The sequence below is a fragment of the Vombatus ursinus genome, unplaced genomic scaffold (assembly GCF_900497805.2).
Source record: "Vombatus ursinus unplaced genomic scaffold, bare-nosed wombat genome assembly UNPS02014812.1, whole genome shotgun sequence".
NCBI classification, from domain to species: Eukaryota; Metazoa; Chordata; class Mammalia; order Diprotodontia; family Vombatidae; genus Vombatus; species Vombatus ursinus.
This window is the reverse complement of record NW_020954590.1, coordinates 88,682,608-88,706,742: the sequence shown is the minus strand read 5'-3', so window position 1 is coordinate 88,706,742 and position 24,135 is coordinate 88,682,608. Positions and strand designations below refer to the sequence as shown.

Here is a 24,135-nt window from a genome sequence, read left to right as displayed (position 1 = left end):
AATACTTGAATGCATTATGTCTTTGACTACCTAGGTGTTAAACATATATGAAGCACACATTTTTGTTATGGAAAGACTCATAATAGGATGAATCATTGTAGCAAAAGACAAGACTAGAGCCCTCATTCTTTAAAGTTATGAAGCTGCTCCTAAATTGTGTGTAGTAAATAAGAAAAAAATTAAATCTTTCTAATTGGTATCATTTAATAAACCTGGAAAAGATGCCTTAGATTGCTTTTTGAAGATATGAATGTCTTTTTATTTTTTCAGCCATATTATAACCTAAAACTTGCCCTGAGAATGATGTTCCCTCGTTTAATATTTGTATGTACTTTTGGTCCAATTAAAATACAGTTTGGAAAAAATCACACATTATATTACTTGTAACTTATGCAAAAAAATAATAAAATAGAATTTATTAAGCTCTTATTTCACAAAATCACAGTTGGAAAGGACCACAGATACCATCTTGTCCAGCCAGCGGCTCCGCAGGAATCCCCCTCTACATCATACATTTATTTATAGTGGTGTGTGACTACAATACAGGAAAAATCATTGATAACCTTATACACAGAATACTGATAGGGACAAATTTAAAAACCAGAAACTACTTTTTAAAACCTCCAAAACATTGAACATAGATAGAATTAACAGTAGTAGAGGCTTTAGAGTTTGGGGACCCTGAAGTAAACCTTGAATCTAGCAGATTGAATCTGTAGAAGATATATTTCTTTTTAAAAATGGTAATTTAATGAATAAAGTGAGTAGGCTTATCCTTACCTTTTTATAAATTATGTAACAGATAAGCTCAAATTTCTGTTATCTGACTTTCCCATCTATTGTTTTTGACGTTAATCTTATTTAATTTTTTTCTTTTTTACTCAAACTCCATCAACCATTTGTGAATGAAAGTTATCGAAGGACTTGATTCTCTGGTTTTCAAGCATCTAGCAAAAAATACCAACATTAGTTTTCTGTAACTGTCTCATAGTTTGGAATGTTTTATCATTCTGTTATACAAAGTGTAAATGTAAAGGTAACTATCTTGTCTCCACTTGTTTCTTTTCTCATGTTGATTAGATTGTCTTTAAAATCAGTTATGTTCACTTCAGTTTCTTGTTATTAAACAAGTTAAAATAAAATTATAGGTGGAGGCTGCTGGGATCAAATTGATGGAAAATAACAGGAAGGGTCATAAATATTTTATAACAATTAAATTTAGGTTTTAAAAAAAGGAACCTGTTCCTCCTAGGGAGAGGGAAGGAGAATAAAATGCAAGGATGGCTGCATAAAATGATGTTTTTCTCAGTCCTCTGTATTGTAAGGAGGTACTTTGGACCATAAATATTTAGAGTAAAATTTTTTTTGTGTATGTAAATATAACTTAGCTTAGAAGTTAATATAGTATAAAGTAAAAAGGGGAAGTATACCCTTGTTTATCACCCATAGGAAGTGTTTAGTGTCTGTAGTGATAGATGTCACAGCAGATTATTTCCTTCCTTTCTGCTATAATTGGAATTTTTTTTTAAAGATAATCATTTCATGTAGCACATCTCCCAAAGGCATTCTGTAACTAACAGTTGAAATGTATTTACTGCATAATAATTTTGCATAAGATCATATCCATGAATCCTGTATGACATTGTTTCTATGCAACTTGTGGGGAAAAAAAACAAATTAATGAAGACTTTGTGTTACCTCAGGTGGGCATACAGAAGGTGCTTTTGATCTGAATATCTGATGAACATGGGAACACAAATTAAATTTACTGAGCATCAGGAAATATATATTTTTGTGTTATCTTTTTCTTTCAGTTATCTTTTTAATGATCTTATTCTTTCAAAGTGAATTGATAAATTAGGTAGAATTGCAAGTAATGCTAAAAACATCTAACATACCGTAAGAGGTCATTGAACTCTTAAACTTTTGTAAATGTAAAAAATTTTTAAAATTGGGTCTGCATATAACTTTAAGGAAAAAACCCAATAAATTAAAAGATAGAAAACTTTTCTACTAGTAACATAGGTTGAGTCACACACTTGAAATTTCTCATAAATGAAATCGCTGTTGGTCATAAGGCAATATCAGATCCTTCAGTGAGGAGGAATAGAATGGAAGGAGAAAGAGAGCAGTTCTTAGTATAGCATTTCCAGTCAGGTTAGTAGTTTTGTTTGTTTTTGGTCTGACCTGCAATTTCATTCATCGAACTTCTGTAAGTTAACACTACTAATGTAGGTCTGCAATTGTTCTTCAACTTAGTCTTAAAAGAGTTGATTAGAGCACGAAGAGACTTGTCCACAGTCTCATAGCTAGTGTGTGTCAGAGGCAGACCATGAACCCAGTTCTTTGTGACTTCTTGGCTGGCTTTCAATACACCATATACAATACTGCGTGTGGTAGAAGGTAAAAACAACTCTGCACGAGAGGAAAGGGTGAATGGGTTCTAGTCTTGATGTTGCCTCTATCTGGCTTTCCAGTCTTGGAGAAGTCATCTGATTTATGCTAAGTTTTTTTGTTTTTCCCATCAGTAAAATGAGAGGATTGAATTGAGTGATGTTTAAGGGCCCTTGTATCAATTTTTGAAGATTTCTGAATTATCTTTCCTCATTAATTACACATATACGTCTCTCATTGGTAAGGGTTATTTTTTTTTTTTTTAGAAATTTAACTTTGAAGATCAATTTAGCTCGCATACTATTTAAATTTTAATTAATTTAATGTATAAAGTATCAGTTTTCATTTGTTCCTAAATTCTCATAAGGATTTTGTCCATTCTTCTATTCATTCTTATTCACTTTTATATTGTAGTTAGTATGTATTTGAGTCTTCTGATTCTGCTCCCCACCCCCACCCTTATTTCATAAAGATCTTTTTAGATTTTTTGGTATTCATCCTAGTTGTTGGCTTTAATTATATTTTGGCCTTCCAGCATATATATGTACGAATGTACCACATTTTATTTCACCATTCACCTGTTCTACATTTAGGCTTTTTACAGTTCTTTGCAATTGCATGTACTGCTGCTACAAAGATCTTTGAAATCATTTCTTACTGGTTTCCTTTTCTTTGCTCTTTAAGGTTATATTCCCAGGACTTGAATCATTTGTTCAAACAATAAGATTTAGTTTTCATATGATTAGTTAGAACCGTTTTCATTATCTACTTTGCTTCTATTTAGTCAAAAGAATCACTTTAAAATATGTGAAGACAAGTCCTTTGCTAAACACATTAATGCTTGAATGATAGCTCTAATTTGAGAGTAAGCTATTCATGTATGCAATACATCGTATTGGCCACAGGGTGGCCTAATTTCACTTTAGTAGGTGAACCTAGTCAACTTCATAACTGGAAAGAGTTGTAAAATCACAACCTGCACACTTGAAGCAATGTATTATTAACTAAAAAGGATTTAAACATGAGGCATTTTATTCACAATTTGATTAAGTTAAAGTAATCTTACCTCAAAATCTCTAGAAAATTAGTTACATCCATACTTTTAAATCACAAGTTGTTTATTTTTATCAGGAAAGGAAACAACCAGAATTCCCCTTAACTTTACATTAGGTATTTGGCTACCTAGCAGCATTTCTTTAAGAAAGATAACTGGTATCACTTAAAAGATAGAATTTGCATATTCATTGTTTTTACATGCAGAGGCATAGTTATTGTAGCATAAATCTCAAGTTAAAATTATATTTAACTATGCTCATTAATCAGTAAATATTTATTAAGCACATACTATATTCATTCTTCTTTGATAATAACCCTATTAATTTTTACTCATGATTCCATTCTCAAACTAGTTAACTACAAAACTGGTATTTTTTTTAAATAACAATCTTCCCCATCCACCCCCTTCTCTGCCCCCACAATTCTGCCAAATAGTAGTAGCTTTGAGAACTAAATTCTGAATTGAAAATTAACAGACTGAGTTCAAGTTCTGTTTCTGCTTTTATAACTGTAGAGAAATGAGTTTGCTTTTCTGCTGTGCTCTTCCTGCCCCCTCCCCTTATTTTTGGTTAGTCATTTGTTCTAATTTAGTAATAGCTTAATATCTACCCCATATGGTAATTGAGGTTTTTTAGGAATAAAATATTGTCTTGGTAGAGTGCTAACTACTAAATATAATGTGTATATGAAAAGAGAATATATATAGTATTTTAATAGGCAGAAAAATAGAGTAGATTTGTATTTGACATGGCCCTTGATTTAATATGGTAGTCTTAAAGGTCAAAAAAGTTTTTTTATAGTCTTTACTTCTATTATTATCTTAGTTGTCCTTCAGCATCTCTTTGAATTCTGGTCTTTCATACTGTGCTCATATCTCTCAATCTCATGGTATCACAGGATAATAGATCCATTCATCGTACAGATGTAGAAACTGAGATTCCAGAAAGCATAAGTGACTTCTCAAGTTACACAGACAGCGTGAGGATTCAAAGTCAGGCCTTCACTGTACCATGCTGCCTCTAATATTGTCCATATTTTGTCAAGGCTTTACTGAAATCCAAGAAAGAAATAAAAAGGGGAAGTTATGTCTATGGCATTCTCTTGATATCTCTGTAGTAACCTTAAAGGAAAAAAAAAAGGTAATAATAGTCTGGAATGACCTCTTCTTTGTGAAGCCATGATAGCTCTTGGTGAACACCATTTTATTTTTAAAATGCTTACACACCATGCCTTTAAATAACATTCTAGAATTTTGTCAGGATTCTAGGCCAAGGTCTATTATTTTCAGACTCAAAACCTTCCCCCCTTTTTTTTTAAGTTGACAAGGGAGCAAAGATGATTGAGATCACTATTGTAGGGATCAGAAGAATGATAGTGATTGATAGAGACAGATAAATCAGAAGAGGCAGAGGCTTTGGGAGGAAATAGTGGTTTCAATTTGTAGAGATGTCTTCTGGTCTGGACCTCCAGAAATATCAGGGCCAGTGATAAAGTTTCCTTAGTTCTCACTGATAGCTCATTTTTATTAATGATTTAGGTGAACCATACATGGTATGCTTATCAAATTTCCACATAACATGAGAAAGCTAATGCCATAAGATAAATGGGATCCCAAATGGTTCTTTTTAAAAGAAAAATTTTATTGACACATTTTGTTTCACAACAACATACCCCTGTTGTACTCCTGTTTGATTCCCTTATTATACAACCTTCCCCCAAATACTTGACTCTGAAACCCAGACTGAACTTTGGTGCCACTTACGGGAAACTTTTCCCTGATTCTCTCAACAGTGTTAATCTCTCTCCACAATTTTGCTTGTACTGATTTTGTTTTTGTATATGTTTATATTCAATAAGTACTAGGGTTCTTGACTTTTTTGTGTCATAGAATTGTGGTGGTGGTTGTTTTTCACTTCTCTGCAAGCCTTTGTGACCCCATGGACCATACTGTCCATGGGATTTTCTTGGCAAAGATACTGGAGTGGTATGCCATTTCCTTCTGCAGTGGATTAAGGCACACAGGTTAAATGATTTGCCCAGGGTCACACAGCTAGTGTCTGGGGCTGAATTTGAACTCAGGCTTCCTGACTCCAGGCCTAGCACTTCATCCACTGAGCCATCTAGTTGCCCCATTATCCTATGTACCCCCTTCTCAAAATAATGGTTTTAGATATGTAAAATTAAAAGGATTACAAAGGAAGCCTGTTAAATTGAAATAAAGATGTGATGGGTTTTTTTTTCCCATCCAAGTTCATAGACCACCAAAAATCTATCTACAGACCCCAGATTAAGAATCTCCTTGCCATAGTAGAATGTAAACTCCTTAAAGACAGGGACTGTTTTTGGTTGGTCATTGTGCCCTTAGCACCTGGTGCCTTCCATCTCGTAAGTGCTTAATAAAACTTGTGGAATTGAATTTGACGGGTTAAAGGTGTTATTTTACTTTGAATTTTTCATTATTAGTAATTGTTTGGACTTTTTAATACAGTTGTTAGTTGATAGTTTTCATATTATCATAATTTCTAATTTTTCTTTTGGTAACTTCATGTTTGACTACTTATCTTTTGGACAACGGCTTGTAATCATAGATTTTGGATGTCTCACTTTAATTGGAGATGCTTTATGCCCTGATTTTCCCCTATCTTTATATTTTCTTTTTTTAATTATACTTTGCATATGAGAATTTTTTATGTCTATTTTTATAACATGTGTTATTGCTGACACATTCATCCCCTTTCCAAAATTACAAGAGAAAAATCCTTTCCTTCTTTTAACTTTTTAATAGTGCAGGCTTTTCATATTTAGTTTTTTTATCCATTTGAAATTTATTGTGGCATGTGGTATAAAATGATGATCTAAACCTATTTTCTGCCATGTTCCTCTTATGTTCTGCCAGCTGGAGTTGTTCCATGCAAAATTCTTTTTCTTTCCTTCGAACTTTGTGTTCTTGGATTTATCAAAGACTAGATGACTGTATATATTTTCTTTCAAGTCTTGTTTATCCTTCTTCTGCTGGACAACTAAAAAAATTTTTTTATTCACTAGTTATTTTCGATAAATAAACTGTTTTGAAGTCGATATTGCCAGACCCTCTTCAAAGAAGTTCTGACAGGCTGTATAATGATGGACCAAATCTAATATGAAATTTAATAATGACAAATTAGTATAAAGCTTTACATTTGGGTTAGAAAAATTTTGTTGCTGATAAACAAGATATTGTCACATGGCTAGACAATAGTTCACATGGGAATAAAACTTGGAGTGTTAGTGGGATAAAGAATTACTAAATGTGGATGAATTAGTAGAGAAAGAATATGTAAACAGAGTAGAGAAAAGGCAGTGAAAGAACAAAGCCTTGGGTTATCCCTGCATTTCTTGGTAGATACTTAGATTTTTTTTCCCAGTTGACATTACCCCAAAATGTATCTAAATTGTTTGGTTTACCAAAGCAATAAATTGTGTATTGTGTGTATTTTTATTCAGTAGTAAGCATTATAAAAGAAATCATGTGTCAGGGTGGCTCAGTTGTTATTGCTAGGTATTGCCTACAGGGAGGGAGGGAACCAGAATGCAGTAATGCTTTATATCTTTTGTAGATAACAAGCAGGCATTGTGGGTAGGCTGATGGTAGAATCTTTGAACGTTTAGTTGGTCTGAAATGCAAAATTATGGAAATTTTAAGGCAAGAAATGTTGTTTGTCTCAGAGGGCTCTTGCAGCAATGCATCCGTTCCCTGTTTTATCAGTTTTGTAGTAGTAATACCATACTGTAAAATGGAAAAGGAATTGGATTTGTAGCCAAGTACCTGAGTTTGATTCCTACAATGTATGTGGACCTTGGGCAGGTCATTAACTTCTCTGGACTCTCTGTGGTGTCTTATATGTGAGAGGAGCTGTAGCAGTCTTGTCATATAAAGTCATTAAGAATTATTAAGCACTTAGTAGTTCTAGGTACTAAGTACAAGGCTAAACAGAGGGAATACAAATAACATATAGTCCTTGTCCTCAAGGAACTTACGTTCTAAAGGGGAAAGAAAACTTAGAAAAGGAAGCTGAAAAGGGAAGGGGTGAAGAAGGTATCTTTTAAGGTATGCTCCTATCTGAGAATAGTGGAGAAAGAAATCTGGAGAAGAATGAAGGAGTGCTCTAAGGTCCCTGCCAATTCTAAATTTATGATCCTATGATTTTGATTTCACAATTTTGCTTTTCAGACCGAATGTTCTAATATTACCTCACATTAACGTAAAAAAAGTGAAAAAAGCATGCTTCAGTCTGCGTTGAGTTCATCGGTTTTTTCTGGAGGTAGATAGCAGTTTTCATCATGGGTCCTTTGGAATTGTCTTAGATCATTATATTGATCAGAGTAACTAAGTCTTTCATATCTGATCATTGTCACAATATTGCTGTGACTATGTACAGTGTTCTCCTAGTTGTGCTCACTTCACTTTGCATCAGTTCATATAAGTTTTCCCAGGTTTTTCTGAAACCATCCCACTTATCATGTCTTATAGCACAATAGCATTCCATCACAGTCATATACTTCAATTTGTTCAGCCATTCCCCAGTTGATGAGCATCCCCTCAGTTTCCAATTCTTTGTCACCTCTGAAAAAGCTGCTATAAATATTTTTCTACATATTGGTCCATCCTTTTCCCTTTTTCTTTGATCTCTTTGGGATACAGACCTACTCGTGGTATTGCTGGGTCAAACACACAGTTTGATAGCCCTTTGGGCATAGTTCCAAATTATTTTCCAGACGAGTTGGACCAGTTCACAACTCCACCAGCAGTGCGTTAGTATTCCTATTTTTCTACATTCCCTCCAGCAGTTGTCATTTTCCTTTTCTGTCATGTTAGCCTATCTGATAAGTGTGAGGTGGCACCTCCATTCCCCATCCCTGTGACTTTCCAGAACAAAACATCCCTTCCTTGCCACCACTGCCTGATATGAACACTATTGAAAAATTGAATTAACTATTGAATTGAATTGAAAAATAAGCCCTAATTGAAGGCTTGAGGGTAGGGATTGAGTTGTGTATTTATCCCCTAAACTTAGGATAGTGCCTGACATATAGTAAGCTCTTAATAAATACTTTTTCATTCATTTAATGTTTCAAGTGTCATTGTCTTATCTTTAACTACTTTAACTACTAGGGTAAATTTATCTAGAATTAAGAATTATAGAGACCAGCACAAAGAAGGCATTTAAAATATTTGATGAATTGAATTAAATAAAATACTATGAAAGCACATATATCCCACTTAAGTCTGTGGTCTCATAAGCATCTGTACTCACAAATACAGATTCCAGCCAAATTCGTGCCTTCTTAGTAATTCTTTTCCATATCTTTCTTAGGATCTGTTCAATGTGCTGTAGGCTTTCCTCTGCCTCTTTTAATATCTCTGTGTTAGTAGCAGAACACTTGGGTTGCCTGTTTCATTTTCAATAAATGACCAACTCTCCTCATTTTCTAGTTATACTGTGACCTTGATGTCTTTTGTGATACATCTCGCACAAAAGCCATTGCTAGGGTTATGCTGAAATTTATTTCTAACAACCACAACTTTTTTCATTTCACTTTTAGTTATTAAAGTTTTTATTTTTTCCAAGATTATTGGTTTTACAATATTTGCAGCAGTGGGATAATATTGGTATGAAAGATTTGGACTTCTTTGTCAAGCAGTGTAGAATCACTGAAAGCATTGGTATCACTTTAGCTAAGAAAAAAATGCATAAAAAGCATTAATGACTCCTTGAGTATTACAGGACTAGTGAGAGGTGAGTAGTCTATTTGGTAGAGATAATAATGTTACAATTATCCTTTAGTTTTAGGAAGATTCCTCTGAGCTAGAATTCTTAGTCCAAAAGTCAGTATGTTTATCAAAGATGGCTTATTTTCTTCTGTATCAACATGGCAGGAAACTGACTCCATAACACTTTCTTTGCTGCTTGTAAAAGTAAGCAAGGAAAAATCTCTCTTCTTTCCAAGAGTTAACTTAGGGAAAATTACAAAGTAGGTTGTCTTTGGTGCACTCACATCTTCTTCTGTTCCCTAGACACTTAGGGCCCTCTTTATAACCTTGGGGCTGCCCTTCCCATCATCCCCAGCACTATATCCTTTTCCTCAGTTCCTCCATTTATGCTTCCTACCTAGGTTTGTTCTCCCCTTTTCTACTACAAAATTACCTTCCTACATACCTCCAAATCAAAAATCCTGTTTATTCAGTGTGGTAGATTTCATTAAAATCTCTGGAGGAAAAACATCAGATTAATTCATAGTAAAGTTTGAATGACTGATAGTCCTCTCATGGTATTTAAGGAGATATTTGCTAACCCCAATTAAGCTCAAATTGCCAATTGATAAATGGTCTAAGGATATGAACAACAATTTTCAAAGGATGAAATCCAAACCATATGAAATCATCAACCCTATGGAAAAATGTTCCAAATTACTAATAATTAGGGAAATGCCAAATAAAGCAACTCTTTGAAGTTCTACTTCACCCCATCAGGTTAGCAAAGATGACAATTGTTGGAACACCTGCAGGAAAAGCAGGCACATCAGTGCACTGCAAATTGTTATAGCCGTTCTAGAAAGCAATTTAGAAGTATGCGTTCCCAAATCACTGAACTTCATATACCTTGCCCCAGCAATACCACTGGCTGGGTCTATGCCCCCCAGAAAAACAAAGGAAGAAGAAAAAAGATGTATATGTATAGAAATATTTAGAGCAACTTGTTTGTAGTGACAATGAATTGGAAACTAGGTGTTCACAACTAGGGAATGGTTGAATACATTATAGTAGATGAATGTAGTGGAATGTTATTATTGCACATAAGAAATAATGACAGAGATGGTTTCATAGAAACCTAGGAAGATTTATATTAGCTGATGTAGAATGAAATGAGCAAAAGCAGAGGAACAATTTACACAACAATAACGTAAGGACATGTAATTTTAAAAGATTTAAGCATTCTGATCAACTATGACAAGCCACAATTCCAGGGGACAAAGAGGAAAGCACAATGACCTCCTCCTAATAGGGGATGGACTGAAGATACAGCATGGGACATATATTTTTGGACTTGGCCAGTGTTGGAATTTATTTTGCTTGATTATATGTATTTGTTACAAGGGTTTTGTTTTGCTTTTTTCTTTCTAATTATGAGGGGAGTTGAGAGGGAGAAAAAAATTCTTGTTAATTTTGGAAAAAATAAATCACCAAAAAATAGCCCTGGCCAGTTAGTCAACAGTCATTTATTAAGTGTTTACTATGCACCAGACACTGGGTTAAGCGCTGGGAATACAAAATATAAGCAAAAAGACAGTTCCTGCACTCAAGGACTTTACATTCTAATGGAGGAAATTTGGGTAGAATTAAAGAAGTATATTTATGTAGGGTAGATTCCTGTCTCTTTTAAATCACATTTTTCAGATATCTATTCTTTCCCCCTCCCATACCCCTAGAGGTAAAGAATAGTTTTTCAATAGTTATAAGTGGGTCACTGGTTCTTTTTTCAAACAATGGTAATGCCACTTTTATAAGGTTGTTTGTACCTCTTCTTGTCTTCTCGTAGTACATAAAGACTAATTTAATTTTTGTAACTTTCTCTTACTCAGTAAATGTTTAAAAAAAAAGAGAGAGAGAGAGAGGAAATTAAGCCTGAATGAGAGCTGCAAGTAGCTGCATTTCACAGCAAAGAAAGGATGAAGGTTGTGAAAAGAAATGTTAATTTAAGGGTTTGCTTGTGCACACATAGGTAGCAATAACAATCAATATCTTCTTTTGAGGGGGCAGCTAGGTGGCGCAGTGAATGGAGCACCGGCCCTGAAGTCAGGAGGACCTGAGTTCAAATGCGGCCTCAGACCAAACACTTGACACTTGCTAGCTATGTGACTCTGGGCAAGTCACTTAACCCCAATTGCCTTAAAAAAAAATCTTCTTTTGAATAAGAAGGGCAACAATATATAGATACCTTACTATGTCCCCTTCTTTTGAATAAGAAGGGCAACTATATATTTAACTAGGCCCTTTGACTTTATAAATTTATAATTAAAACTTGATCTCTTGAATTGTATTACTTAATAGTGAGGATGAAGATGATGACCTTCAATATGCTGATCATGATTATGAAGTACCACAGCAAAAAGGACTGAAGAAGCTCTGGAACAGAGTAAAATGGACAAGGGATGAGGTAATGTTTGACAGGAATTCTATCTAGAATGGGGAAAGACTGTATTTTGCACTTGTGTTTATTGCTCTGTGCTTTATGTATGAGGAAGATGCTTTTAAAAAACACACCCTAAGGGGCAGCTATGTGGCGCAGTAGATAGAGCACCAGCCCTGAAATGAGGAGGACCTGAGTTCAAATGTGGCCCCAGATACATGATATTCACTAGCTATGTGACCCGGGCAAGTCACTTAACCCTGATTGCCTTGCAAAAAAAAGAAAAAGAAAAAAAAAGCACACCCTAAAAGCAATGGCATGGCCACCTAGTATGCATACTTCTCTTGCCTTAAGTGACTACAGGAATAGCAGCAGACTGATATCAGGATCAAATCATCAGAGAGTACAGTTGTGTTGGTCTGGATCCTGTTTTTCCAAATATAACCACCAGCAATAATGTGACTGATATGAGGTATCTGTTCTCAATCTTGAATTTGTTGAATTCTAATTTGTATTCATTTCTTAGGATGACAAGCTAAAGAAATTGGTAGAACAACATGGAACAGATGATTGGACTCTCATTGCTAGTCACCTTCAAGTAAGTGAAATGTTTATGTTAAATTGTTTGGTGTCATAAGGCATATGTTAAGTTTATAGGTTTAAAAAACCATTAAAGCAAATAAATAGTTGAGATTGATCACTTTTCTTGAAGAATTTCTACTATCAAAGGTTGTTAATGTCTTAAAAATGACATATTAGTTACTTACCTAAGTGCAGGTTATCCCAGGAGCTGAAAATTATGATTCTCTATGAAGATGACTGCCAAGTGTATACATTTAAACTTAACATCTCTCCTGAACTGTAGTCCTGCATCATCACCTGCCTCCTGGATATCTTAAACTCAGCATGTCCAAAATTGAACTCAACATCTTTCCTTCTTAAACCTCTTACTCTGCAAAACTTCACTTTTTTGAGGGTTGCGACCTTCCTTTCAATCACTCAGGTTCACCACTTCAGACTCTTCACTCTCCCTTACCCTTTATGTCCAGTTAGCTCCTAAGTCTTGCTTATTCTAAACGTCTTTTAAGTCTCTCCTCTTTTGCCCACTCAACAGGGCTATTCTATCAGGCCCAAAGTACCTTTCACTTGGATTGTTACATTTGCCTCCTAATTGGTCTTTCTGCTTTTAGCCTCTCCTCTCTTCCTTCCTCCACATTGCTGCCAAAATCATCTTCCTGAATCAGGGATCTATGTCATTTTCCTACTTGACAATCTTCAGTGACTCTGAGAGTAAAATACAAAGTCCTCAGTTTGGTACCTAAAGCCCTTCACAAAATCTGACTCTAGCCTTTCTTTCTAGATTTAGGCTATTCTATTTCATGCATTCTTTTCCAGCCAAACTAGATCTATTATTGCTTATCACAACTTGGTGTTCTCTCGCTTTGTATCAACTTTCTCCCATACTTGAATGTACTCCTTTCTCACTGCCTTCTCATCAAATTGCTTAGTTTCCTCCGAAGCTTAAATTAGGTGTTCTCTTCTATGGGAAAGCTCCCCTGATTCTTTTAAGTGTTAGTGTTCTCTCCCTGCTTGAATTATCTTTTTTTTTACTCATCTGTGTAAGTGTTGTTTTCCTCATTGCCTTCCCTCCCTCCTACCAAAGTAGAATGTAAAGCTCTTGAGGGCAAGGACTGTTTTTACGATTTGTCTTTCTATTCTCAGCACCTACCACAGTATGGTGCATATATTGAGTGCTTAATAAATGCTAGTTCAATTAAGTTGGCTTTTTAAAAAAATGATGCAATTTAGAATTTAATTACATTTTTCACTGCAGCTATGCTATATGTATTGAGAGTATTATTATTATCCTTTCATCATTATGACACTGTAGGCAGTAGGAGGAAATTTTAGCTTGATAAATAAGTTTCAATTGCTGAGAAATTTTGAAAGCTAGTAATAAACCAGGAGAACTAGTAAGAATTTTATTTCAACTAAGTCTTAAGATTTTTAAGTAGTAGGTTTTTTTTATTATTTTAAGTTGTGGTCAGTATTTGCAAAAATTAGATTAGCTTTGCTAATTTGGAGGTAAATCATGAAAAACAATGAAAAAATTTCTGTCAAATTCAAGTCAATGTGGCATAGAATACATAATGTAGCATATAGGTTTTGATTTTTCCAAATATTGTAAAATATTTAAGTAAAAATAGGATAATCACAATTACTACACGAACATATTTTAGAAATAATAAAACTGAGTTGTTTTGTAGTAATTGATGGAATGAAATGAATCAACTTTGGTATACAGAAATTGGAGGTAGTTCAATTTGAATCAAAATATTATGTGGTTCATGAGGCCCACTGGCACATTTGCACTTCCAAACTACTGTGAGTTGGGAAAATTTGACCACTGAGTTTGTTAGGATTATATGCAAAGTAAGAATGAAAAAGCATGAGGTATACATTTTGTACCTTCTAATTTCTTTGTCCAGAGGCTTCTTTATTCACTTCCTGACTCTGTTATATTCTAAGTACTTGATGATTAAGGAAGGTACATTAAAAGTATTATTTTCAGTTCAACAGACATTTATCTTTTTTTTCAACAAACATTTATTAAGTGAAAATGTAGGTCATAAAAATTTTAAAGCAATTCCACATATATCTTATTTGTTTTAAATTTATCTTGGTAACATATAGATCCTCAGAATATCCCTGTATAGCAGGGAAAAGTGTATATTTTTTCCAGTTTATGTATGGCAGAAGCACAGAGATAAATGTGATTTACTCCATGTCACTGTGATAGGACTAGAACCTAATTTTTTCTGATTCCTACTCTAATTTTTTTTTTTAAGATTACAGTACATTTAGGTACTGTGTTGTTGTTCAGTCGTTTTTCAATTGTGAACAACTCTTTGTGACCCTATTGGGGTTTTCTTGATATTAGAGTGATGTCAGAGTGGTTTGCCATTTCCTTCTCCAGCTTGTTTTACAGATGAGGAAACTGAGGCAAATAGGGTTAAATGATTTGCCCAAGGTCACACAGATTTGAACTCAGGAAAATGAGTCTTCCTGACTCCAAGCCTGGTACTCTCTCTACTGAGCCATCTAGGTTCCCTGCGTTTAGGTACTAATAGTTACTAAAACTATGGCAATGTCTTATTTTACTATGAAGGAAGCAAGCTCTTGAGTATTTTGAGGTTAGTGAAAGTCAGATCTCTTGAAATTAATCAAAAAGTAGAACTATATCTTACAGTAGTACATTTTAAAAAATTCAACTAGTGTTTATTGAATTCCAAGCTGCATACATTTCTTTGTTTTTATGACAAGTACTCTTAAATTGGAGAGGCAGAAAACTATATACCTAAATATTTCCTCCTTTTCCTACCTTTTTTGGTATAATTTAGTCTAAAATTCCTTTCTATTGGAAAATTTTTTTTGTATCTAATCTAAATTTCACCCGCTGTGATTTAAGCCCATTCCTTTTTTTTTTTTTTTGGTTCTTGTTTGAGATCAAGAACTATAGTAGATTTGAACTAATGTATTACTTTTTATTCATTTGATTGAATCTAAAACCCTTTAATTATGAAAAGTTATCTTGGAATCTTTTAAAAAATCACTTCCTCTTCATAAATATTAAGCACAAGTTTTTGAGAGATGGTAGACAAAAGTTTAATACAGTTAAAAACTATAGTAAAAGCTGAAGGATATGTGTTATAATGTTGCCATTTTTTAACTGAGCAAGTTATTCATTTTCTTATTGATGTATGTAGTTTGCTACTTTATTTTCTCACCGGATTGATTTATTTTGAGAAATTGTATTTTCTATATTATAGGAGCACATTTCATTTTGATAAGATTCCTTATGTTGGTCCGAATTTTAGAATTGAGACTTTACCTACATTGTTTCAAGATATACTTAAAGCTGTGATTAAAAAACATTTATTTGCATTTTACAAAGAAAAATACCTGGAAATGAAGTATTATCCTAGCCTGTCGCTGAATGTGAACATGTATTCACATTTACCGGGGTCAGGACTACCGTAACCACATTCCATTCTTGTCTCCTTTCTCTGTTGCTGTCCTTTGGTTCACCTCATCTTTTGCCCACATTGGGTTGAAATATACATGCTTGTGCATTGTAATTTTGCCTTATCTGGTACCCAGGCCTCTGTGACAGTCACCTTTAGTTTTGTCCTATTGCTTTCAGGGCAGAATCAATAGGGAGATGGCCATATATACTTCATCTTCACTCAAAATTTGTTTTTATTTCATAGATGAAGTCTGTGGGATGGAGAGAATAAATATTTAAGCATGTAAACTATGTTCTCATTTATATGTACATATACATACACATACTTATATACAAGCACACACATAAATATATGTGGGGGGTTGTGCATATATATGTATATTGTGTGTGCGTGTTTATGTGTATGAAAATAAAATATCGATATAAGAATGGTAAAAAATATGAAAGTTTAGTTTTTCAAGTTGTGGGACTTCTGTGATTAGGTTTCCCTTCAGGTTTAGGGGAATATCATTGTGGGAAGGAAAGTATTTCATAGCTTAATAATTTTAAAACTGTGTTTCAGAACCGGTCTGATTTTCAGTGTCAGCATCGATGGCAGAAAGTTTTAAACCCAGAATTAATCAAAGGTCCTTGGACTAAAGAAGAAGATCAGAGGGTAATAAATTCATGTTTTTAATTTTCTCTGATGAAAAAATAGTAGGTATCAGATCTTGTTTTTCTTCTTGCTGTTTGTAGTCTTGTAATGCAAAATATCAGTTTATTTTGATTTTATGTCTTAGTCTCCCTGTAAGCATCAAATTAAGATATTAGTATATACTATGTATCAGTCACTGTTAGTTCTTTTGAAATGTAGATTTCATATTGTATCTCACTGAATAGAGGGTAACTAAATATACATACTTAATTATATGACCTCTTTTTTTTTTCATAATATGTGGTGGTGAGGAATCAATTTTTAATTCTCATTCACCCTTTTTCAGTCTCATTTGCAGTTCTTTGATTGTGTCAGTCATTTAAAAAAAGAAAAGAAAAGAAAAGAAACTCCATACAACAAAATGATAAACTAAGCAGAAATCTTGAACCCAGAGAGCCTTTGGTCAGATTAGAGAATTAGAGTGGAAGAGAACCTAAAAGGAGATTACTAGGGGCATACAGTGTTGGATTGAAAGTTTAATCTGGTACAAAAGAAACTAAGGGAGGGCTACCATCAGCAATTTGATTGCAGACACACAAGGTAGATAGGGAACCTAGTTTGGTAATTACCTTCCTAGAGAAATAGGCATATTTCCCAAAGTGAATGCCTTGCACATGTAGATAGTAAATATTTGACTGATGTGCAGTTTTTGACCTAAATAAAATGAGAACACCATGTCTATTCCTGTCAGAATATTAAATACATTTCGTGGGCCTTATTATGTTATATGAACTCTCTAAAATATTAGAATTTACTCCATCACTTAAAGCTACATAAACAGGAGTAAGAATTAATACACAGTGATTGTTCAGTGGCCTGTGTACCATGTTCCATGGTGGGAGTAAAATAGCTCAGAGCACAGAAGAAAGATCTGTGGGCAATGTTGGGTCTAGTTAACCTGAAAATGGGTTAGGCTCTTCTATCTCCTCCATTGCAGTTTGGGACTTGCCACCTTTATTATTCAGTTGAGAGGAGGTTTCCATCAACATAGACATTTTCCTTCTTAATCTTCAACCACAGTTAGGATACTATATGGAAGAGTTTCAAAAGATGTAATTAACTATCAAGCAGAGAATAGAAGTATTATTTGTTCCCATTTTACACACAAGGAAAGTGATACTCCAAAAGGTTATGACTTTGCCCAGAGTGACCAGAATGTCTGGTTCCAAGTCTAATGTTCTTTTTGCTTTACCATGTTGCCTCTCTGTATCAATAGGTATTTTTAAATTTCTTTTCAGAGTGAAACACATTCTGTCTGTTTTACTTGAGTTATATTAAATTTTTTTTTCATTTGGTTTTTCTAACTTGGAGAGTTCTATTAAATTCTTTGAATTAGCAAGTATGTAGTCATCATGTGGATTGAGTTTTCATTTCATTGATTTCTTCTAAAAGTTGTATAGGAAAGTTAAATGTATATTGACAAACGTATACTCTTTGAAGTTATCCTCAGGATCCTTGAATGTGATTTTTTTTATTGTTTTATTTTATACTGTATACGCTTATCTTGAAATGCATCTCAAACTATAATGGAAATCATTGGGAAAAGTATGATTTGATATATAAATATTCACTTTACAAACTGTTCAGGAATTAATCTAATGTATAAAACAACACCTACTTCTGCTTTTAAATCTATATGTGTAAGTGCTTTTTAATTATAGTAGGCATTGTTCACAACAAAATTTTGTTCCTTTTATCCTTAAGATGAAAATGTATGAAAATTAATGGATTATTACAATAATAGCACCCTTTTAAAATTTTTTTTGATTTATCAATAATCACTTCCATATGCTTTTGAATTTAAAATTTTTCTCCCCCTTCCTCCCCACCACCCTCCCCAAGACAGCGTACAATCTGATATAGGCTATACATTTACATTCATATTAAACATATTTTCACATTAGTGATGTTGTAAGTAGAAATTAAAACCAATAGGAGGAACCATCAGAAAGAGGAAACAAAACTCAACAGAAGAGAAAAAAAGTAACAATTCGGCTTCCATAGTTCTTTGCTTGGGTGTGGGTAGCATTTTCCATCACAAGGCCTCTGGAGATGTCTTATATCCTTGTATTGCCAGGAAGGGTTAAGTTTATCAATATTAGTCATCACACAACGTGGCTGTTACTGTGTACAACGTTCTCTTGGTTCTGCTTGCTTCACTCAGCATCAGACCATACTAGTCTTCCCAGGTTTTTCTGAAGTCAGCCTGTTCATCATTTCTTATAGCGCAGTAGTATTCCATCACATTCATATACCACAACTTGCTCAGCCATTCCCCAATTGATGGGCATCCTCTCAATTTCAAAATCTTTGCCACCACAAAAAGAGCTGCTGTGAATATTTTTGTACATAACAGGCCCTTTTCCCATTTGTGTGATCTCTTTGGGATATAGCCCTAGAAGTGAATAGCACTCTTTTATGTAATGAAGAAAGGGCACTTTAGATTAAACTATGTTAGCGAAGAAACACAGTTCTCTAGAATTAAATAATGGATAATGGGAATCACAATGAGCAAAGGTCCCCAAAATTGTAATAATGATGGTAGTATAATTTGTAGCCTTTCTGTACTAGTGTTCTGTCCTTTTGTCTATTTTAAATCTACTTCTGGATCTCTTTCTTCCTTTTCTCATTTCAACAAATATTTGAGTGCCCTCTATGTACAAAGCACCATGGTTTGGCATTATGGAGGACACAAAGGAGAATAAGAAATAGGCTCTACCTTCGTGAAGTACGGTAAATAAGAATTTTACACAAAACACTATAAAACTGGGTAAAATACTTAAGTGCAATAAGAAGTCCAAGGGGCAGCTAGGTGGTGCAGTGGATAGAGCACCAGCTCTGAAGTCAGGAGGACCTGAGTTCAAATCCAGCCTCAGACCAAACACCTGACACTTACTAGCTGTGTGACCCTGGGCAAGTCACTTAACCCCAATTGCCTTAAAAAAAAAAAAAAAGAGGTCCAAAGCACTATGTTAATTCAAAGGAAGAGGGTCCTCTCTAGCTAGAGGGAAAATAAAAATAACTGATATTAATATTTCAAGGTTTACAAGGTTGTATCTTTTCATAACAAACTTTTGAGATAGGTAGTGTTATCTCCATTTTACAGATGAGGAAACTGAGGCATAGGGAAGTGACTTTTTTGTGGTTGCACAGCTAGTAAGTGGCAAAGCAGAATTCAAACCTACCTTTGCCTGACTTTAAATCCTGTTCACTTTTTTCTGTGTAACTGATATGTGTGTGTGTGTGTGTGTGTATACATACACACACACACACACATATGCCTAGTGCTTTAATGTAGTGTTTTAATATTTACAAGGTACTTTGTATATATTACCTCATTTGAGTCAGGTGTAGGTGCTGTGGGTGTTATTTTCTTATTTTACAGATGAGGAGGCTAGTTCAGAGAGGTTAAGTGACTTGTCCATGATTACACAGCTAGTATGTGTCAGAGGCAGGATCTGAACTCATGTTTCCCTGTTTCTAAGGCCTCAATCTCTATCTCCCCTGAGAGAGAGAGGATAGAGGAATGCCTCACACCAAATCCCCAGGGTAGCCCACAGAGTCAGTTTAATCTCCTGATGCCACTTTGATTTAGGCTAGATTGCAGCTGTCCTATAAAGCACTTTCATTTTTTGTGCTTTTATTTCAGAATGTGTGTCAGATATTTAAATTGTGAAGAAGTAGAAAATGATAGTCTCATCTTTCCTTTATTTGGTTCAGGAGATTAGGGATATTATGGAGAGAGCCATATGGGGAATAATGTGATAATATAATTCTAGTAAAGTGATGAGAGAGGAATGGGGCACATTTTGAAGGAGAGCATTGGTGTAGCCTTTCCTGATTAGTGATGTTTTCTAATACCACTAGATAATTATGTAGAACTTCACAGTCCAGTTTGAGAAGCACTAGTATAGACTCTTAAGTGCACATTACATCTTCTAATTGCCAATAATATTTTGTATTTTGTAGGTTAAGGATAGATATGTATCAATATATTGTTGTGAACAATGCGGCTAAATGGTTTCAGAGAAAGACTTTGTGGGCAAGCATTTAATGATATTACAAACTATTGAGAGAAGTGTTTTCCCCTCACTACTATATTCCCAGTGAGAATTTGGGGGTGGGAGGGTGGGGAAGGAGGAGAAGCTGACTCTAATAACTTCACCATTATAAAGGTTTAGCTGGTTATGGATATAGACAAAGTTATGTTAATTTTTCATTTTCAGTGCTTATCTAACTGATTATTGATTAACATTTTTTTACTAGTTGAAGAGGAGAAAACTAAGGATTTACTTTAGATCTCTGAAAGTGATTTGTTAATCATCTTAGTGAAAATGAGTTTTTTTTTAAAGAAAGGGATTGAAAAATAAAATGCATATTCTGATATCACTGCTATTGTTATAGTGAGTTAGTTTAGAAAAATCGATTTAGCTTCTAAAGAGCTAATGTTATTTTAATATTTTGATATCTTTTGTTTTTATAATTACACATTGTTCAGTTTTTTTTCTTATTGTTTTCCTGTGCTTATTACTTCATTCTACTTAAGTTCATATGTTTTCCTATGGTCTTGTGAATTCTTCATGTTTTTGAAAAAACATTATGGAAATATTCCATTACATTCATGTATCACAGTTTGATTAAGCATTCTCTAGTCAATGAACATCTATAAGTACTTGTGTTAATTATATTTTCATTAGTGTATATAGTCTTAGATAAGTTTGAGCCCAAAGATATGAACTTAGAAAATCTGAAGAAGTACGCTTCTCCACAGTTGTTGGGCCGGTTACAGTTGTGCTTTTAAATTGCGAATTAAATTTTTAATGATATTATTCAAACTTGAATAAATATTTTTTTGTTTCTACTTTAAAACATATTCCTTTTTTTTCAGGTTATTGAATTAGTTCAGAAATATGGCCCAAAGCGCTGGTCTTTGATTGCAAAACATTTAAAAGGAAGAATAGGGAAACAGTGCAGAGAGAGGTGGCATAACCATCTGAATCCTGAAGTAAAGAAGTCTTCCTGGACAGAAGAAGAGGACAGAATAATCTATGAAGCACATAAACGGTTGGGAAATCGTTGGGCTGAAATTGCCAAACTACTTCCTGGAAGGTGCTTATATAAATGTATATTTTTTTTCCTGTAATGAAACATGATCTTTATTAAGATTCGTCATAATTTTATTTATTTATTTATTTAGCTTTTTTGGTGAGGCAATCAGGGTTAAGTGACTTGCCCAGGGTCACACAGCTAGTAAGTTTGAAGTGACTGAGACCAGATTTGAACTCAGGTCCTCCTGACTCCAAGGCTAGAGCTCTATCCACTTCGCCACCTAGCTGCCCCTGTCGTAATATTTATAAGGCAAAGCAAACTTAGAGGAAAAATTAAATAGTAAACATCTTCAAAGCTTTCTATGCATCTTAATCTAAAATTAAACTTTTTTTTTAAAGTAAGCAACCTTTTAGGGTTTTTAATTTTAATGCTTTTTTTGCTTTATAATTTTCAAATAAGTAACTTTATAATCAATTAAATAGCAATTATGTTTTTTTTTTTTTGTAATAAAAGTACTTGTCTTCAGAGTGTAGGAATATAAGCCTGATTTTCTTAAAAGTAGATGTTATTTTTCTTCTTATCTGGTTACAAATCAGTATTAAGCAGATACTTGTTAGACAAGAATAGGCTCAATGGGAACTGGAAAGAATTCAAATATTAGATATAGTTCTTCTACAAAAGATTCCAGCTTTTATTATGACAGTATTAGTTCTGTGACTAGCAGTAGACTGGCTAAAACAAAAAGCAGTAAAGGCTCCACATGTGTGTGTGTGTGTGTGTGTGTGTGTGTGTGGCTTAAAAGAAATTGTCTTTGTACTAATTTGCCCTTGATTCAAATAGATAGCTCAGTAGGTTGAAACTTTTCAGATTTTTCTAATAATAATTTCATTTGAGACTTATTATAGAAATATAAAATTATGGGGGGGAGGAATTTATATCAGAAGTAGTTGCTTTGGTCTAAACATTTAGATATATTAGATTTGTATAACATTTTATAGTTTTAAAAGTACTTTCTCATACATTATCTCATTTGATCCTCACTGTAATCTTAGAAAGGGAGTAGGCAGGTATATATCATTCCTTTTTGATGGATGAGGAAACCATGGCTTCAAGAGGTTAAGTGATTATCAAAGCCAGAATGAGAATTCACATCTTCTAATGCCGTACTTTATTCCGCTGTGAACTCTGCCTTACACACATTTTGTGGAGCCATTGAGCTGGAAAAGAACTCAGAGGTCATCTAGTCTTATTACCTTCATGAGACATGATACTTGCCTACAGCAATGACTATTGGTTATCCAGCCCGCCTTGGCCCATTCAGTTTTTTAATACTGCTAATTATTAGGAAGTTTTTTTCACGTCTTAAGTTGAAATCTGCCTCACAGTAATTTCCACTCGAAGATTCTAGTTCTTTTTTCCTGATCCAAGAGTAATCCTTCTATATGATAACCCTTATGATATTTAAAGATTACTATGATGTGCCCCTCTAAATGTAATATTCTCTACTTTCTCTAGTACCTTCAACTGGTATTCCTGTTGCATGTTTTTGAGCCCCTTCACCACTCAACTATGTCTGGACATGTTCTAGCTTGTCAATTCCTTTTTTTTTTTTTAATTTACTTTGATTTATCAGTAATCACTTCCATATGCTTTTGAGTTTAAAATTTTTCTCCCCCTTCCTCCCTACCACCCTCCCCAAGACGGCACACAATCTGATATAGGCTATACATTTACAGTCATATTAAACATATTTTCACATTAGTGATGTTGTAAGTAGAAATTAAAACCAATAGGAGGAACCATCAGAAAGAGGAAACAAAACTCAACAGAAGAGAAAAAAAATAGTAATTCGACTTCCATAGTTCTTTCTTTGGATGTGGATAGCATTTTCCATCACAAGGCCTCTGGAGATGTCTTATATCCTTGTATTGCCAGGAAGGGTTAAGTTTATCAATATTAGTCATCACACAACATGGCTGTTATTGTGTACAACGTTCTCTTGGTTCTGCTTGCTTCACTCAGCATCAGACCATACTAGTCTTTCCAGGTTTTTCTGAAGTCAACCTATTCATCATTTCTTATAGCACAATAGTATTCCATCACATTCATATACCACAACTTGCTCAGCCATTCCCCAATTGATGGGCATCCTCTCAATTTCCACTTCTTTGCCACCACAAAAAGAGCTGCTATGAATATTTTTGTACATATAGGCCCTTTTCCCATTTGTGTGATCTCTTTGGGATATAGCCCTAGAAGTGCTATTGCTGAGTCAAAGGGTATGCACATTTTTATAGCCCTTTGGGCATAATTCCAAATTGCTCTCCAAAATGGTTGGATCATTTTACAACTCCACCAACAATGCATTAGTGTTCCAATTTTCCCACGTTTTCTCCAACATTTATCATTTTCCTGTTTTTGTCAATCCTTTTGAAAAATGGAGTGTTGGAGCAGCTAGGTGGTGCAATGGATAGAGCACCAGTCCTGAGGTCAGGAGGACCTGAGTTCAAATCTGGCCTCAGACCAAACACTTGACACTAGCTGTGTGACCCTGGGCAAGTCACTTAACCCCAATTGCCTAAAAATAAATGGAGTATCTATTAAAGACTTTTTCATATGAACTACTTTCTAATCATATCCTTCCTCATCCTGTGGTTTTACAGTTGAACTCAAGTATTACATATCAATATAGATATGAAATGATAGAGATCTAAATCTAGTTCTACATAGGTCTTTATCTATTTATA

The 24,135-nt window shown here is 34.2% G+C and overlaps 1 protein-coding gene across 5 annotated transcripts in view; it reads left to right on the top strand.

The window, feature by feature from the left end:
- Window positions 1–24,135, top strand: part of LOC114053676 (myb-related protein A) — a 61,701-nt gene that overhangs the window by 1,254 nt on the left and 36,312 nt on the right. For all 5 annotated transcript variants that reach the window (XM_027876787.1, XM_027876785.1, XM_027876789.1 and 2 more), the window contains exons 2-5: window positions 11,540–11,645; window positions 12,145–12,216; window positions 16,208–16,300; window positions 21,228–21,448. In XM_027876787.1, coding sequence (XP_027732588.1) covers window positions 11,540–11,645; window positions 12,145–12,216; window positions 16,208–16,300; window positions 21,228–21,448 — 492 coding nt within the window. The remainder of the gene's footprint in view (window positions 1–11,539; window positions 11,646–12,144; window positions 12,217–16,207; window positions 16,301–21,227; window positions 21,449–24,135) is intronic.